At 38.0% G+C, this 18,240-nt stretch overlaps 1 protein-coding gene across 9 annotated transcripts in view; it reads left to right on the top strand.

Annotated features, from left to right (window-relative positions):
• Positions 1-18,240, top strand: part of LOC135101297 (circumsporozoite protein-like) — a 189,251-nt gene that overhangs the window by 32,755 nt on the left and 138,256 nt on the right. For all 9 annotated transcript variants that reach the window (XM_064005042.1, XM_064005038.1, XM_064005035.1 and 6 more), the window contains one exon: positions 3,168-3,221. In XM_064005042.1, coding sequence (XP_063861112.1) covers positions 3,168-3,221 — 54 coding nt within the window. The remainder of the gene's footprint in view (positions 1-3,167; positions 3,222-18,240) is intronic.

Genomic DNA, 18,240 nt, shown 5'->3' on the forward strand with positions numbered 1-18,240 from the left:
ATCCTGGTACACGCGGCGATGGTACCAAGGGAATCATTGTCTTGGCGGAGTGTTAGGGAGGGTGAGGCGAGGCATGGCAGGGTATCTCTTGACTGGAAACCTTAAGTAAGGTAATCTAAGCGAAGTCGAACTGGAAGGTTTGCAATAAAATTAGTGTTGCTGCTCAAGCTGAAGGAGGATTGTTAGGATGTTACTTCTTAGAAAATAGCCTTACTTAGTGAAATATAGTAAAGATGGGTAATAGAGAGAAGGTGAATTCTACTTGGGAGTGAGATACGGTTTGAGAGAGAGAGAGAGAGAGAGGAGAGAGAGAGAGAGAGAGAGAGAGAGAGAGAGAGAGAGAGAGAGAGAGAGAGAGAGAGAGAGAGAGAGACAGTCCTTACAGTGAAAGCTTTAAGTTCAGTGAAATAGCATCATTATTCTTCATTGACACTCTTAAGCTGCAGACGCTAGAAAGAAATCAGTCACAACCCAGAAGACATGATATAGAAAAGTAGATTCAACTGTTTCCTTATTTTCTCTTGATTATAAAGAACAGATAATAGATTGACAATAACAAAACGATTTACTCGTAAGAGGCTTTGCTTGGGATGAGAGAAGGTTAGGGAGTCCTGTTCTGGAGTGAAGCCGTAAACACTGGTGATGTAGAACTGAAATAAGAATTTGTCTCATCGTTGTCTCGTCAACAGCATTCAGCAACGTTCCCTTATAAACTTAATGAAATCCCACTCTTGTTTTAATACTAAGTAGGATAAACAGAAGCATAAAGTAGAACCGTGCATCTAAATATTTCAAATAAAAGTGTAGTCTCATACATACACAGCTCCGGTTAATGCTCCGCCACCTCGAGCAGCAACCACGCAGATTTACAGATTGCTGGAAAAAAAAAGAAAAACAAGAAAAAAAAAATTGTGATAGCTGTAGCTTTGTTGTTCCTTCTATAGTGCAGAGCCGCGTGTAGTGACTGTAGTCTCCTGAGTGCCCTAAAGAGGATCCTAGCTATAAATAATTTGGTAAACTGATGGACATAGTCAAGCAGCTTTTCTCGGATACTGTTTGTGTGTGTGTGTGTGTGTGTGTGTGTGTGTGTGTGTGTATCTGTCTCTCGGTGAGTCATTCCACGTGCTGGTGGCACCTTCATTAACAACCAAAGGTTCATTGACATAAAATATTATTGCAGAGAAACATAAAAATGCTCGCACAGTCTGATGGGGCCGAGTCTTACGACCACAGAATACCTCGAACCTGCTATTCTTTATATTGATAGTTCTGGAGAGAGAGAGAGAGAGAGAGAGAGAGAGAGAGAGAGAGAGAGAGAGAGAGAGAGAGAGAGAGAGAGAGAGAGAGAGAGAGAGAGAGAGAGAGAGACGAAGCTGATATGATAGATCAATTAATACAATTATGAGCATCGGATCCCATGAAGGCCGACTAGAGGGCCAGAAGAGGGTAGGTACTACTCACACAAGTCCTTAGCCCTTATGTAGGGGAACTACTGGAGGCTTGGAATAAACTCTACGAAACCAGTTTTACTGCAGTTTTCATTACAACTGTTTGTTATTATTATTATTATTATTATTATTATTATTATTATTATTATTATTATTATTATTATTATTATTATTATTATAGTAGGTTTCATTACAATCCTTAATAATCAAGGCATTTAATAGTCATTCCTATTCTGAGATAAATGATGGTAGAGAGAGAGGGAGAGAGAGAGAGAGAGAGAGAGAGAGAGAGAGAGAGAGAGAGAGAGAGAGAGAGAGAGAAATATTAGTAATTGGTCAGGAGAATAACGTACAAATTTTTTCTTTTATAATGCAAAACTTTAAAAATATCATTGCGTTCATTAACTAACCTGCACTCTTTTCAGTTACACTTTTTGATATAAATTGTTTTTGCTTTGAAGAGAGCAATGGTGATAGAATCTAAGCAGATGCTGTCATGTTTGTTGTTTTGCTGTTAGATTTTTTTTCTATATGTATGTATAGTGTCGAAATAGCAAAGGCATCGTAGAAAACAATAACATCTGGAGCTTCATCACTGTGTTTCAGGGAAAATATGAGTAAATCGTGTGAGTCTTGCCGTGGTAGGAAAGACTGCTTCCTGCGGGACCTTATCAAAAGTGCGTTTGGCACTCGTTTGGTAAGCTGCGGGACAAAAAAAAAATAGGATGCCTTTGGTAATGCGTATATAGGAATATTATTGCCAGCGAAACACTACCTTGGCTTTGCAGTGAGGCTTTTGTATTTAGATGACCGCAGGAACTGAAATATGTAGACACAACTATACTAGGCAGGTCCTGTGAAAGGTATCACACTAAATGTATTGCTTCATCCAGACGAGTTAGCAGCACAAGCATGAAGGAGGGTCGATCTCACAGGTGTTTGCTTTTGTTGAGATCCTTACCAAGAAGCGGTGACATCCAGAACCAACAGCAACTACGATATCTTTGTGGTCTGTGGAGCCTTTGTTGTTGTTGTTGTTTTGTTGTGTAAGACGACGTTATAGGGAACATCCTGTGTCCTCGCAGTAACCACACGAAAAGGCAGGTATCTTACTAGGAGTGGTCAGAGTGTTGTTGTTGTTGTTGTTGTTGTTATCAGAACCACAAACGGAGGAAGGTGGATGTGTTGTATTACTGAGCAACAATAAAGAAAGAAGAACAGATGAGTCAGGCCACCTTGGTGGAGATACTCAAAAGGGATTTTCATGTTTTGTGCCGTGAATACTTTTTATGGCTAGACTGAAGTGGTACTTATTATTTTCTAAGTATATCCTTGCTTGTTTTTAGGTTTGTACCGCTGAATGTTGGGAAGCTTTGCATTTAAAATTTTGGTTCTTTTTATTTTCCCTATATATCTTGTTATATATGTAATTGTGCTTGTTCGTGTTATTTTGTTGCAACTGTTGTGCATATTTAACATTCTTAGCGTTTCAAGTGTGTTCTGTTTTCAGTGTTGTTTTTCATGTATCCATGTGTTTTTGATTGGAGGAATTTGACACGCTTTATTTATGACATTTCTTCAGTATTTATTCTTTCCTTTTTTGTTCATGTGTATGTTGTAACTTATGCAGTAAAGGATTTTCGGTGGTTCTGTTCATGGTGCTTCATTTTTAGCTCTTTTTAGAATAGTCAAGCTGCATCACTGTTTTGATATTTTCAGGAAAGGATGGCAGGTGGTGCCGCGGTGAACACTGCCAACACGTGCAGGAGGAAAGTGAGTACCTGCTTCATTACATCATGTGCACTCTGTTTGGAACTCGCTGTTAAACTTTTTTTCCCATGTCAACCGAAACCTGTCACTGTTGCCTGCCTTTCTCCTGTCAGCTTCCCACGAATCTATGAAGGAAAGAAAGGATGTACTTCCATGGTATCGTGTCAGTAGTATTATCCATTGAAGGATTAGTTTAAACCTTTTTCCAAAGCATTGTTTTTGTCTCCCATTTTTCTGCCTTCCCAGGGTATATATATGAAAGAAGAAAGAATGTTAATTTAGTCTATAATGTTCATTGCAACATCTTACAGGGAAAAGTCCTTTTAGGATTAACCGAATCTTTTTCAAAACTATAATTTTTGTATTTCAGTCTTCGTGTGCTTATTTTAGTGTATACATAGAGAAAAGAAGGATGCGAAATTATATATTTTCTATAATGGTGTCATCTTTTTGTTATAAATATTTACTTGGAGATTCAATTGAAACCTAACAATTAGCTATCATTTTTGCGTTCTTATTTTTTTTTTTTTGTATATATCTTTTGTATGTACGAAAATATGAGTGAAGAAAGGAAAGATGCAATTACAAAAAGATTTCCACAATAACAGGAATATGCACTTGAGGACTTTTTAGGTAATAAATATCAGATCTTCTAATTTATCCGTTTATTTATCCTTTACTGTGTTTTACTGTTATGTAGATTAGTAATATTTTGCATGTTATGATAAAGTGTCCTTGGAAACTATTACTGTAACACATTTCATTTAGTGTGAATTTGATTTCCACGTAAAAAAAAATGGATAAATAAATAAATAAAATAAAAATAGAATAAAATAAAAATCTTTCCTTCTATGGAGAACACATATTTACATTTTCTTTGTTCAATGGGGAGTTTTCAGAACTAGTGGTTGTCACCAGGTGGCAGCACAGACACAAACTCTTCTCTCACATACAAGCAATATTAGATATACCTACAGTGTTATTCTATATATATATATATATATATATATATATATATATATATATATATATATATATATATATATATATATATATATATATATATATTTTTTTTTTATGTAGGAAGGACACTGGCCAAGGGCAACAAACATATGAAGATGCAATGGGCTTATATAATATATTTTTCTACGTAATCCCTTCTAAGTGGTAACACAAGTAAAATGAAACTCTTTTCATGAACAAATGTATGTAAGTTGATTTTTTAGTGAATCGGCATTTAGATTTATTTGGTCATCTTAAGATTTCCAAATGAATACACTCTTGATTGGAAACGTCTTAATCTAGACGACAGTAAACATAAAGGCAGCATGTCTGTGACAGTCAAAAGTCCAAACTACATAGATCTCCTTCCTAGTTTAAGGAAACGGCAATTTTAATAAAAAAATTGGCAACTCGAGTGTCCTGGCGATAGTAATGCTGTATCTCTAACCAAAACAAACACCTGACTCGGCCGCGCTGGTTGAACTTAAGAAACACGTTGTCGGACATGAAGTTGAATGTTGCTGCGGTGCACATCTCCACTACGTCCTAAGCAATGGATTACGGCAGCTGGACACTACAGCAGCAGCAGGATCGCCTGAGAGATGTTTGTTTTGGTTCTCGATTACTTTGCCTTGTCGCTCGCTTCGTGAGAAGGATTCTAAAATCCCAGAAAAAAAAAACTAGAGCCATATATCACGATGCTAGATAATATTGAGAGAATGTGGTCAAATTATTATTTTTTTTTTTGTGTGTGTGTTAGATTATCGAGTAATCGAGTAAGTAGGTTGTGTGATTTTTTAATTTTTCCATTGTTCAAATCAATAGTTTTTATACTTGTAATATGATTTATTTAGAAAATGTTAGCAGTTTACTCGATAATCACACACAAAAAAAAAAAAAAAAAATTTGACCACATTCTCTCAATATTATCTATACCGGATATTGAAAAATCGATACGTCATTTCAATAGTATCATGATGATCAGTGTTCTATGCATCTTTATGCACCTGGGATTTACTTCAACAATATTTTAGCTCTTTTTCCTACAGTTAGATGAGCAGCAACGACATCTAGTGATTTAGTTCCGAAAACTCCCGGGAAGTGTTACCACCTTGATATTTGTGACCTAATCTAAGTTAACTTTTTAGCGTCATAACCTTTGTTGCAGCTTTATTCAAGTAAAATCAAAGAGAGGAAAGCTTGTATTGTTCTGTGAAGTGTTGTTATTTGTCTCTGTGTGTGTTGATTGTCACCTTGAAAAGTCAAGGTGACGTGGGCCTTGATGACTAGAGCCGGCCCACACTATTTGTCTCCCTTTTTTTAGAGGCTCGTCGTTGTAGATTTCTGAAAATATTAGCTTCATCACTTTTTTATTTTCCTTGTCAGCGAATGAAAGAAAATTTTTGATTTTCTTTATCATTTAGTAACGTATTGAATATCTATGGAGGGTTTATTCCCCTAGCAGAGCAAGGTGGTTCTATTTTTGTTACCGCACATCTGTACACCCCACCGCTCCCGCCTGGCCTTGGAGGGTACAACGATGATTTGGCCAGGAGCACCTTTTGGTGTCCATTGCATATAAAAAGTTTCGATTTCAGTTTCGGAAAGACTTCTTGGTTGTTAACTTTTGAAGGCGTATCTTTCTTATTTTATGTAATTTCTTCGTCAGACTCACCTTTTTTGCTGTATTTTGCATATTTCGATTTATCGACATGTGGGCGAAGGTTTCTGCCTCGCAACTCTTGCAACTATCGCCTCATCACTACAGATCGAGGTGGAGGGCGCAAAATGCACGAATTATTTGCCATAACTCACTTCATATACGGGATAGCCAGTCTTGGTTGACACCATCAGACTCAGACACTTTTTTTTCTTTTTGTCTTGAGGGTTTAACACAGTCCTCTGATTTTGTGTTTGTCTTGTCGGATGCAGCAGCGGCGGGACCTTTTTCCTTCCTCGCGGCCAGACGACGAGGACTGGCTTTTTGCTGCTCCTCCTGACACACTCACAATTTACCGGTGAGTGACGGGGATGGAGCTGTTTTTGTAGCGCAGTGTACGTCCTTCCATTTTTAGGTTTACATTTAAGTGAAGCCTGTCATGCTTGCCTATGTTATTCCATGTGCATGTAAGGTAAGGCTGCTTGACAAAGTGTCTGACTCACTGCAGACACTTGCTTTATGCTGTACTGTAATAAACAAGTAATTTCTCAATGTAAAGGAAACAGTCAGTCACAAAAGTGCCTCTCAATACGATGTGGTAATAAAAAGTAGAATATGAAATAAATAGATAATAAATAAGTGAATAAATAAATAAATAAATAAATGGATGAATTAATGCATACCCTAGAGAACATTTCATACCTACTGAGCTTACCATAGCAAATACATATGCTACAAAAAATGCACACAAGTATATGAAGAAGGAAAAAAATGGGGGAAGTCTGTCTTGTGTTGTTATTTCTATGGTTACTGCTCTTCTGAATTTGCCATCAGCATGCGTCTCTCCTTCCCCACGCTGACGCTACACAAGACTTTCACTTTATTCCGTTCCCTTTCAGTAGTCCAGGAGTTAAGCAATATTTTCATTTTTCCATCCCCTTCATTGGTAAACTCTGAAATTCTCAGCCTGTTTCTGTTTTTTCTCCCTCCTGTGACTAGTTGTTTTAAGAGTATTGAGGCACTTCCTGAAACATATTTAGATTTTTTATTATTGACTTTTTTTCTCTCTTTTTTTTTTTTTCGTCTATATGTATGGAAGCGGCAACTGAAAAGATATTTTTTTGTTCCTCTGTTTGCCATTCGCCAAGAAGATATGAGAGTGTGAGTATAAGTAGTGGCTATATGCAAATGTTAGAATACCATTTTATACTGACTCTAAATTAAACATTGTTTACTCCAGTGTTTCAAGTTGAGCCGTCCAATATCTTTTGAATCTAATTCATTTTTTGTTCGGCTATTTTAATTTTTATTTCCAAAATGCAGTTCCATGTTTTTAAGAAGCATAAAGGATTGGAGAAAAATAAAGCTTTCCTGAGATGTAATAGGGGAATGTTATTAACAGTGGTAGTAGTAGTAGTAGTAGTAGTAGTAGTTGTAGTAGTAGTTGTTGTTGTTGTTGTTGTTGTTGGTGGTGTTGTTGTTGTTGTTGTTGTTGTAAAGAGCAGGATTATCAGCTGGAGTGACACCAATTCAGTTTTTTCTATTATTTATATTTTCTTACTATTTTTTCCACACCTTGTCAATCCACGCAAGAGAAAAAAAAAAAACGTTTTTTAAAAAAGTGAGAGGCAAGACCAGCAAGTGAAACACGCCCTGCCTTCTGTATGGACTTCACGTGTTTCCTGCCGCGCTTCCTGCCTAATGATTATACAGCCTTACGCTGGAGGCGCTTAATGTGGTGCATTTGTATGAAAGAATTTAATTTTTGCCTTGAATATTTCTCTCTCTCTCTCTCTCTCTCTCTCTCTCTCTCTCTCTCTCTCTCTCTCTCTCTCCTCTCTCTCTCTCTCTCTCTCTCTCTCTCTCTCTCTCTCTCTCTCTCTCTCTCTCTCTCTCTCTCAGTGACGTGCATGGGTGTGGGTGTCGAGAGCAGAGCAAACGGCCAAATGTACGACGACGGGCTAGTGTTTGCATGCGCCGCGTGGGGCGTGCAGTTTGTATGTAAAAGAGGAAGGCAAGTGGTCGGGCGGGGACAAGGAGGAAAAGGAGGCGTAGCGTATCGTGGTCTGGATGGCGTGCAGGATTATATGACGCTCAGAGGCAGCTTCCCTACACTGTAAGCTTCTATTAGAGTGAGCCACGTGACGGGGTGCGCTCTCAGGGTGATTGCTTGCATTCTATGTAGCCTGGCGGGGCTGTGGCACTCCCTGCAGGTTATTGGCTCAGGAGGGTGAGGTAATGTCGGATGTTAGTGTGGTACTCTGCTGTGGGTGATGAGTTGTGGTTGTAATGATACAGCGCAGGTTGTAGAGCATAAATACAGTGACATCATCACCACTATAGTCTCTCCCTTTACGCTGTGACGGAATGATGTAGTTGTGGTGATGTAGTCTGGGAGAAAGATGTATACTAGAAAAAATAAATAAAAATCCCAGTAATATCAACAGTTCCATTTTCGTGAAAGGTTCAGTGTTGCTCCATTATTTTGTTTATCTTCAGCATTTCCACTTTATGTTCACTTAACTTGACAAGTGTGTTCCACGTGTGTCCCTAAAAAAAAAAAAAAAAAAAACGTGCGAAAAAAAAAAAAAAAAAACGTTCCCTTTTATACTCCTTTTTTTCATATCTTAATTTATACAAAACTTTTTTTTTTCAACGATGTACTCTGTAAAACACTATTCTCTTTTTTGTCTGCTTTTTTTTTTTTCTTATTATATGTTTCTAGCTACAAGTAAGTTTGTCCAGAAAAGAAAAAAAAAATCATACTGTTATTATATTCCTTTTTTCATATCCTCACACAGAGAACAATTTTTAACAATAAATAGGGGTAAACTTTAGCCTCACCTCCTCCGTCTCCTTTTAATTTGTCTGTAGAAAGGAAAAAATCTAAGTTCTTTTACATATTTTCATTTATATAGACCATTTTTTTTTTTGTCTTTAATAATGTATAGGATTAAAACATAGCCTCACTTCCTCTATCTCCTTTTTTGCCGTGATATGTTTTGACCCTACACGCTGGTATGGTCCGCCTGCCCCTCTTGCCCGCCCCCTTCCCCCTGACAGACCCGCGTGTGGCCGTGGAGTGTGGCTCCCCTAATGGTCATCCAGTATTGCTCTTAAAAATGATCCCGTGATGCGTCTACAGAATGGTTGCTTGAAGTGTGTTGCTGGGTGTGGGGGTGGGGGGAAGGGGACTGATGTGATTATTTGGCCTAGAACGCTTTCTTTTTCTCCCTCTCTCTCTCTCTCTCTCTCTCTCTCTCTCTCTCTCTCTCTCTCTCTCTCTCTCTCTCTCTCTCTCTCTCTCTCTCTCTCTCTCTCTCTCTCTCTCTCTCTCTCTCTCTCTCTCTCTCTCTCTCTCTCTCTCTCTCTCTCTCTCTCTCTCTCTCTCTCTCTCTCTCTCTCTGCAGAGGAATACAAAGAAATACCAAACCTTGAGGTATTGACGACGCTGTTTGGATAATTATTCTACATTAACTATTATTGGGAGATACAGGATAGTACAGAAGGTTCCTCCCCACCAATCCCTCCAGCAGAAGATGACAAGATACAGGAATTGATACCACGTGGTATAGAAAAACCACATGGAACTTGAGAGAATAGTGAGGGGAAGAGTTGTGGTCTGTCTACTTTTGTTTGTGAGGGAGAGTGTAAATGCATGATAGTTGTGTGATGTGGTGTGTGCGTAGCGCAGGTGAAGGCACAGTTTGGTTGTTGAGGGGTGGTGCAGCATCCTTGCGTTGCGCTTTCTAGGGAGGCGGCTGTCAATCAGGCCAGAAAAAAAACAGGAAATTAAGTGCTAAAAACGGGTGATGCGTACTTAGAGAGAGATGTTCTTAATAGTGACACTGTACTGGAAGGAACAGAGAATCGCGAAGACCTGCATTGTCTGAAAGAACCGTTTTTGTGTCTGGTTGTCTTTCTTTCTGTGTATGTGTCTGTCTTGCCTTCTTTGTCTCTGTTTATGAATATGTGCATCTCTCTCTCTCTCTCTCTCTCTCTCTCTCTCTCTCCTCTCTCTCTCTCTCTCTCTCTCTCTCTCTCTCTCTCTCTCTCTCTCTCTCTCTCTCTCTCTCTCTCTCTCTCTCTCTCTCTCTCTGTCTCTCGAAGTCAGTCGTTTTGACTCAGTGTCTGACTTAAATACTGTGTACTGTTTTGATATGCAGTATGTAATTAAAAGTATTAATTAAAGAATGCATGGAAAGTAATATTCGCAGCTTCTCTCCGCGGAGACGCTGGCGGGGCGCCCCTCACGTAGTATCTCGCCCTAGATGTCTATGTTATCTTTATGTTTGCACGAAGAGCATGACCTGCCTTCCTTGACCCTAAGACTTAGTGAGTGGAGGTCTGTGCTGAGTCCCGTGTAAACAAGGAGGCTAAGACGGTGTTTGCCTGTGCCCACCGTACTCTTCTGTGCTGTGTGTGCATGTACTGTGAGGCTCAGCAAGTGTTCATTCCGATGCTCGCGCCGTCTTGTTTTCTCTCCGGGGGTTCAGTGAAACAGCTAAGGCGGTCAGGGTGACTTGCTGACCTGGCCTGACCTGATGCCAAGAAAGATTTATTTATATCAGGGAGATTGAATAAAAGAGTAAACAATGATGGAGAAATATTGTGCACTGGTTGGGAGCAGCATGTATTGTTGTCAAAAGGATGTGTATGATTGCATTTCCTGTAATATTACTGTGTTAGTAAAGGGATTCGTGAGGGAATTTTACCTTGCTGTAACATCCTTAGTGTTTTTTTTTTTCTTTTCTTTTACGTGTTGAAGATTGGCAAGGGATCGTACTGTCTTAAAACAACAAAGAAGTAGAAAAATTATACAGACACACACACACACACACACACACACACACACACACACACACACACACACACACACACACACACACACACACACACACATATATATATACAAACACACACACACACACACACACACACACACACACACACACACACACACACACACACACACACACACACACACATATAACACACACACACACACACACACACACACACGCTTCTGGTGTAGTTACTGTTCAACATACTAATTTATACACCAAGATAACCAGTTGTGCTAATGATTCGCGTGAATAACTATCACCATAGATAATGGTGATAGCTATGACATCTTATATCCGGACTTTACTAAAGGTTAGAGCACACGGGATAGATGGGAAGATGTTGGGCTGGATAGGGTCATGGCTTAGTGACAGGCGACAGAGAGTTGTAATAAACGGCTCGAAATCTGAGTGGAGTCATGTAATTAGTGGGGTGCCCCAGGTATCAGTATTATGGCCATTGTTATTTCTAATATATATCAATGACTTGGATAGTGGAATTAGTAGTAATGTTAGTAAATTTGCGGATGACACAAAGATAGGTAGATTAATTAGGTCAAAATCGGATGCCATCTCCTTGCAGGCAGATTTAGATAGAATGAATGAATGGACGGACGGATGGCAATTGCAATTTAATATCAATAAATGCAAAGTAATTAGCGTAGGTAGAGGAAACCCACACAGTAGGTACACATTAAACAACCAAACTCTGGTAGGTACAGGGTACGAGAAAGATTTAGGAGTTATAGTTAGATCTGAACTCCGTCTAGGGAAACAATGCATAGAAGCCAGAAACAGGATAAATAGGGTATTAGGATTAATTTTTAGGAGTGTTAAAAGCAGAAGTCCGGAAGTGATATTAAAGTTATACTTGGCGCTGGTCAGACCTCATCTAGACTACGTTGTGCAGTTCTGGTCCCCACATTACAGGAAAGATATATGTCTATTAGAATCAGTACAGAGGAGAACGACTAAAAGGATACAGGGGATGAGGAGTATTCCTTATGAGGCGAGATTGAAGTTGTTAAATTTACATTCTTTAGAAAGACATAGGTTAAGAGGGGACCTGATAGAAGTCTTTAAGTGGCATAAAGGTTATAACAAGGGGGATGTAGGCAAAGTTCTTAGGATCAGCAACCTGGGTAGAACAAGAAATAACGGGTTCAAGCTTGAAAAATTTAGGTTTAGGAAGGAGATAAGAAAAAATTGGTTCTCAAATAAAGTGGTAGATGAGTGGAACGGACTCAGTAGTCATGTTGTTAGTGCTAGGACACTAGAGAGCCTCAAGAGAAGATTAGACAGTTTTATGGATGGCGATAATAGATGGAAATAGGTAGGTATATTTCATACAGGGACTGCCACGTGTAAGCCTGGTTGCTTCTTGCAGCTTCCCTTATTTCTTACGTTATGTTCTTATGTGAAAAAAACTTATATATATATATATATATATATATATATATATATATATATATATATATATATATATATATATATATATATATATATATATATATATATATATATATATATATATATATATATATATATATATATATATATATATATATATATATATATATATATATATATATATATATATATATATATATAATGTGTGTGTGTGTGTGTGTGTGATATATATATATATATATATATATATATATATATATATATATATATATATATATATATATATATATATATATATATATATATATATATAGTGAATAAATATTTGGATTGAATTGCCCTGGACCGTAGTCAGCTCGAATACAATAGAAACGTTTAAAATTCGCCTTGATCTTTTTTTTTTTTTTCTACGATTGCTTTTTGTTTTGCTTTCCGTTTTGTTGTCTTTATATTCTCGTGTAGTGTAGCTTCCTGTTTGTTTATATTTTCATACCACTTTTCCTTGCCTTACTTATATTAATTATCTGTCATTACTCTTGTTGATCTTTTATTTTCTCTTTAATTTCCCGTTTCCCTTGTCATTGTTTTTCCTTAATCATATTCCACATTTATGAATTTCCCTTCTTCCGTTTCCACTATTCACTATGTTATTATGTATTTCTGTTGGCTTGCATATTGAAATTACCTTTTCCTTATCATTTACTTTTCATTACTCATCTTTTTTAATCGATTCTTCCCATTCACCTTTTTTTTTTCAACTTTTTTTTTTTACACTGACTCCACGTGTTCTTCCAAAGAGGACAACATTTTCTGTTTCGTTACCAGCACTTTTGATAGTAATTAATGTAAACACTCCACTACATACAAGTACCATGAAATTAGGGTCTGGTGTGGATTTTGACGCAGCGGTAATGAAGGTGGTGGTGGTGGTGGTTGTACTGTTAAATTTGATTTAAGTCTTATCGTTCCGCTCATTCCCTCGGCTGATGCCTTTGTTATCGTTGTGGTTGTTGGTGACGCTGTAGTTTTCATTACTATTATATTTTGCTACACACAAAAAAAAAAAAATAGGTATTATTATTATTATTATTGTTATTATTATTATTATTATTATTATTATTATTAGTAGTAGTAGTAGTAGTAGTAGTAGCAGTAGTAGTAGTAGTACTAGTTGTAGTTTTAGTACTATTAGTAGTAGTAGTACTAGTAGTAGTAGTAGTAGGTGAACTATCAGTAGTATTTGTTCTTGTTCATCTTATTCTTGTTCTTTTTTAGTACTACTACTACTACTACTACTACTACTACTACTACTACTACTACTACTACTACTACTAGTACTACTACTTTTGCTGTAGCTATTGAAGTTGAACATATCAATTTATAGACCAAGATATCCATTGTTGCTAATGATTCGAATATATATATATATATATATATATATATATATATATATATATATATATATATATATATATATATATATATATATATATATATATTTATTTATTTATATATATATATATATATATATATATATATATATATTTATTTATTTATTTATGGTGAATATTTGGAAAGAATTGCCCTCCAACGTAGTCAGGTCAAATACAATAGAAACATTAAAAAATCGCCTTGATATATATCTAATATCAAATCCCCGGTTGTCACTGTTCACCTCCTTATAAAAATCTTACCGCGGATATTTAGTCTTTCGGTGCGATTACATCTGTCATCTGATGAGGGTATATGTGACTGAGGAAGAAAAGCAACTAATTCACAACAAAGAAAATGAATCACATTAAAGAGACCTTGGTGATGGCTAGGTTCCTCGGCGACTTGCTGCTGACCCCGTCACAATAATGGTATAAGGAATGGAGTCCTTGCCGGGCAACTAACCCATCACTATAGTCACCTAGTAAACATGTATCCCACTCAGTCATATTTAAGGAAGAGGAAACGTCTTATCTGATATCAATAATAAAAATAGGACCGTATGTAGACTAGATGTGATAGAAGTAGAAATCATCTCTTAATTACTTTCCTCTCAAATTACGTTTTTTTTTTTTTTTTTTTTATGGAAATGTTATTTCCCTTTTCCTGCCAGCTTCTCCAGGATCGATGGGAGCGTGGATGGGGAGGAGACTTCTGTGCTATCTTGTCTTTCATCTTTTTATATCCTGCATGAGTCTGCTCCCGGGAATTAGGTATTGTAGTTGTACGGTGATAAATAATATTTCAGTGCGACCTTTGAAATATCTTCATATATTTATGAAAGCTTTCGTTACTGTGGAGTTTGGCTGAAATATTATTATTGTTTCTTTTTTTTTTTTAGATTTTTTCGTTGTATTTGTCCAGCACATTTTTGTTTATGCACTAAAAAAGAAAGTGATAATTTAAATCCCGAACTTTCATTTCATATCCATAAAGAAGTTTAAATTAAAGAGTGAAATGAAGAAGGACTCCTTAACGTGTGGGAAGTGCCTGCCAACCTACTATGGAGGGTGTGCTGCGTAAATCATGATTGTATAGGAGCGTGATGTAACCTGTTCACACTGATACCACTTACAGACAAGCCTTCAAGTACCTTGGTAATTCGCAGGTAGGCAGGAAGGCAGACGGTCAAACAAACAGGCAGGGAGGCAAGCAAGCAAGCAAGCAAGCAAGCAAGGAGGCAGACAGACTAACGGGCGGGGAAAGAGGTGGATGGACATACAAAAAAGAAAGAAAGAAAGCAGGCAGACAGACAGGGTGACAGGGAAATAGTCAGCCTGACTTGAAGAGGATAGGCAGGCAAAGAAGCAGGCAGACAGGCAGGCAGGCAAAAATAGAAGGCAAGCAAGCAGACAGAGAAACAGACAAATAGACAGAGGGACAGATGGATGTGCGGGCAGACACAGACATGGACAAAGTAGTTTTAAATAGCGGCAGAAACTGGTATATTTCATTCTAAAGAATATATTTGCACAATTTTTTTTTTTTTTTGTAAAGGAATTTAATAAATATTTTACCGTGCCCTGCAGCGAGTACTTAACCAAAAGTCCAACTGAATTAGTCAGTGGGATATTAATACAGCATAATGTTTGCATAATATAAACGTATGCCTCTTCCGTTACTCGTATATTCTTTCGTGATAACAGTTACTGTAAGCAAAGAAAATGCATACATAGTGACCTAACTATATTTTTTCTCTCATTGCCTCGTATTTACGGTATGCCATTTTTCAGGCACAATACGTAGTTGTCATTGATTTCCTAAAACTACTAAATATACCAGAAGACAGACCTACTGACTCATACTCGTAAAATATTGTTCCACTCGTAATGTTACACCAGACACACACACACACACACACACACACACACACACACACACACACACACACACACACACACACACACACACACACACACACACACACACAACATTAATACAAATATATGTGCTGGAAGAAAGCAACAGAGATTGGGAAGCTCTTTCTTACAGAACATTATAGTGAAGATGTGAGGCAGAGATAAACAGACAGACGCAGACAGACAGATTGATTTAAAACACTTAGTAACATGTACTTGTTCTAAGCAATTCTAAGTGACCATTACTTTCCTGTTCATTCCCATTCATTGAAACATTTCAGTGTTGAGACGCAAAGGTAGTGTAAGTGTTGAGGCAGCGGTGGTAGTGGCCCCTTCACCTCGCAGCGAGGCAGGAAGGGGAGGCGAGGGACACCAGCAGTGACTGGCCTGAAGGCGCCTTGCGTGCCGCTTCCTCTGTGCGACACTCTCCCTAGATTGCCTTCATCCGTCAATCGCAACATGACTTGTGTTCCTGCTCTTCAGTCTCACTTAAGTACCACCTTCATATTCTAGACACACTTTACTTTCCCTCCTGGCTTCAGCTCAAGGTTTTCCAAGGTCAGTTGAATTGCTTGTGTTCTCGGACTGATGCTAACGGCGCTAATCTGCGCATGGCTTAGCAGTGGACTGTCGGCTTTTCTCTCATCCTGGTACACGCGGCGATGGTACCAAGGGAATCATTGTCTTGGCGGAGTGTTAGGGAGGGTGAGGCGAGGCATGGCAGGGTATCTCTTGACTGGAAACCTTAAGTAAGGTAATCTAAGCGAAGTCGAACTGGAAGGTTTGCAATAAAATTAGTGTTGCTACTCAAGCTGAAGGAGGATTGTTAGGATGTTACTTCTTAGAAAATAGCCTTACTTACTGAAATATAGTAAAGATGGGTAAAAGAGAGAAGGTGAATTCTACTTGGGAGTGAGATATGGTTTGAGAGAGAGAGAGAGAGAGAGAGAGAGAGAGAGAGAGAGAGAGAGAGAGAGAGAGAGAGAGAGAGAGAGAGACAGACAGATTCCTTACAGTGAAAGCTTTAAGTTCAGTGAAATAGCATCATTATTCTTCATTGACACTCTTAAGCTGCAGACGCTATTAAGAAATCAGTCACAACCCAGAAGACATGATATAGAAAAGTAGATTCAACTGTTTCCATATTTTCTCTTGAATATAAAGAACAGATAATAGATTGACAATAACGAAACGATTTACTCGTAAGAGGCTTTGCTTGGGATGAGAGGAGGTTAGGGAGTCCTGTTCTGGAGTGAAGCCGTAAACACTGGTGATGTAGAACTGAAATAAGAATTTGTCTCATCGTTGTCTCGTCAACAGCATTCAGTAACGTTCCTTTATAAACTTAATGAAATCCCACTCTTGTTTTAATACTAAGTAGGATAAACAGAAGCATAAAGTAGAACCGTGCATCTAAATATTTCAAATAAAAGTGTAGTCTCATACATATTAGTCTAAGTGGACCCAAGTTGAAAGTAACTGATCTGTATGACTGTATAAAGAACTTTTCAGCCAATGAATGTACAGTATCTCCGAAAACTATCTTTAAAGTGTGGCGCGAACTGTGGCATAATGAACAATACGAAACCCGCTGCGTGATCACGTGTCGTGTCATTGTTATTATTAAAGCAGGCCTTAACAGTCAAGGCATTTAACAGTCATTCCTATGCAGAGTTAAATGATGGTAGAGAGAGAGAGAGAGAGAGAGAGAGAGAGAGAGAGAGAGAGAGAGAGAGAGAGAGAGAGAGAGAGAGAGAGAGACAGACAGAGAGAAGCGTAAATGAAAGTATATTTGCATAAAAAGTTGATAAGCGGCCTAAATACTCCGAGGGCTCTCGTGTCTCAAGTGTGAGTAGCGAATAAAAAGACCCCTCACCTGGGTGTTCATTAGCATGCCTTCATCAGACGTGTGATTACTCGTGTGTTCAGACGACGGGAGATTGAATTACACGTCGTTAATGCTTTTAATGAGGATATGTATTTATATATTTGTTTATTAGCTGGTCATCTCCAGCCTAACATCTGGAGCTTCATTACATTATGTTCCAGGGAAAATATGAGTAAATCGTGTGAGTCTTGCCGTGGTAGGAAAGACGACCTCCTGCGGGACCTTATCAAAAGAGCGTCTGACACTGGTTTGGTAAGTGACGGGACAAAAAAAAAAAAAAAAAAAAAAAAATAGGATGCGTTTGGAAAGCGTATATAAGAATATTATTGTCAGCGAAACACTACCTTGGCTTTGCAGTGAGGCTTTTGTATTCAGATGACCGCATTAACTGAAATATGTAGACACAACTGTACTAGGCAGGTCCTGTGAAAGGTATCACACTAAATGTATTGCTTCATCCAGACGAGTTAGCAGCACAAGCATGAAGGAGGGTCGATCTCACAGGTGTTTGCTTTTGTTGAAATCCTTACCAAGAAGCGGTGACATCCAGAAGCAACAGCAACTACGATATCTGTGTGGTCTGTGGAGCCTTTGTTGTTGTTGTTGTTTTGTTGTGTAAGAGGTTATAGGGAACATCCTGTGTCCTCGCAGTAACCACACGAAAAGGCAGGTATCTCACTAGGAGTAATCAGAGAGTTGTTGTTGTTGTTGTTGTTGTTGTTGTTGTTGTTGTTATCATAACCACAAACGGAGGAAGGTGGATGTGTTGTATTACTGAACAAGAATAAAGAAAGAAGAATAGATGAGTCAGGCCACCTTGGCAGAGATACTCAAAAGGGACTTTCATGTTTTGTGCCGTGAATACTTT

This window comes from Scylla paramamosain, chromosome 6 (genome assembly GCF_035594125.1).
Source record: "Scylla paramamosain isolate STU-SP2022 chromosome 6, ASM3559412v1, whole genome shotgun sequence".
NCBI lineage: Eukaryota > Metazoa > Arthropoda > Malacostraca > Decapoda > Portunidae > Scylla > Scylla paramamosain.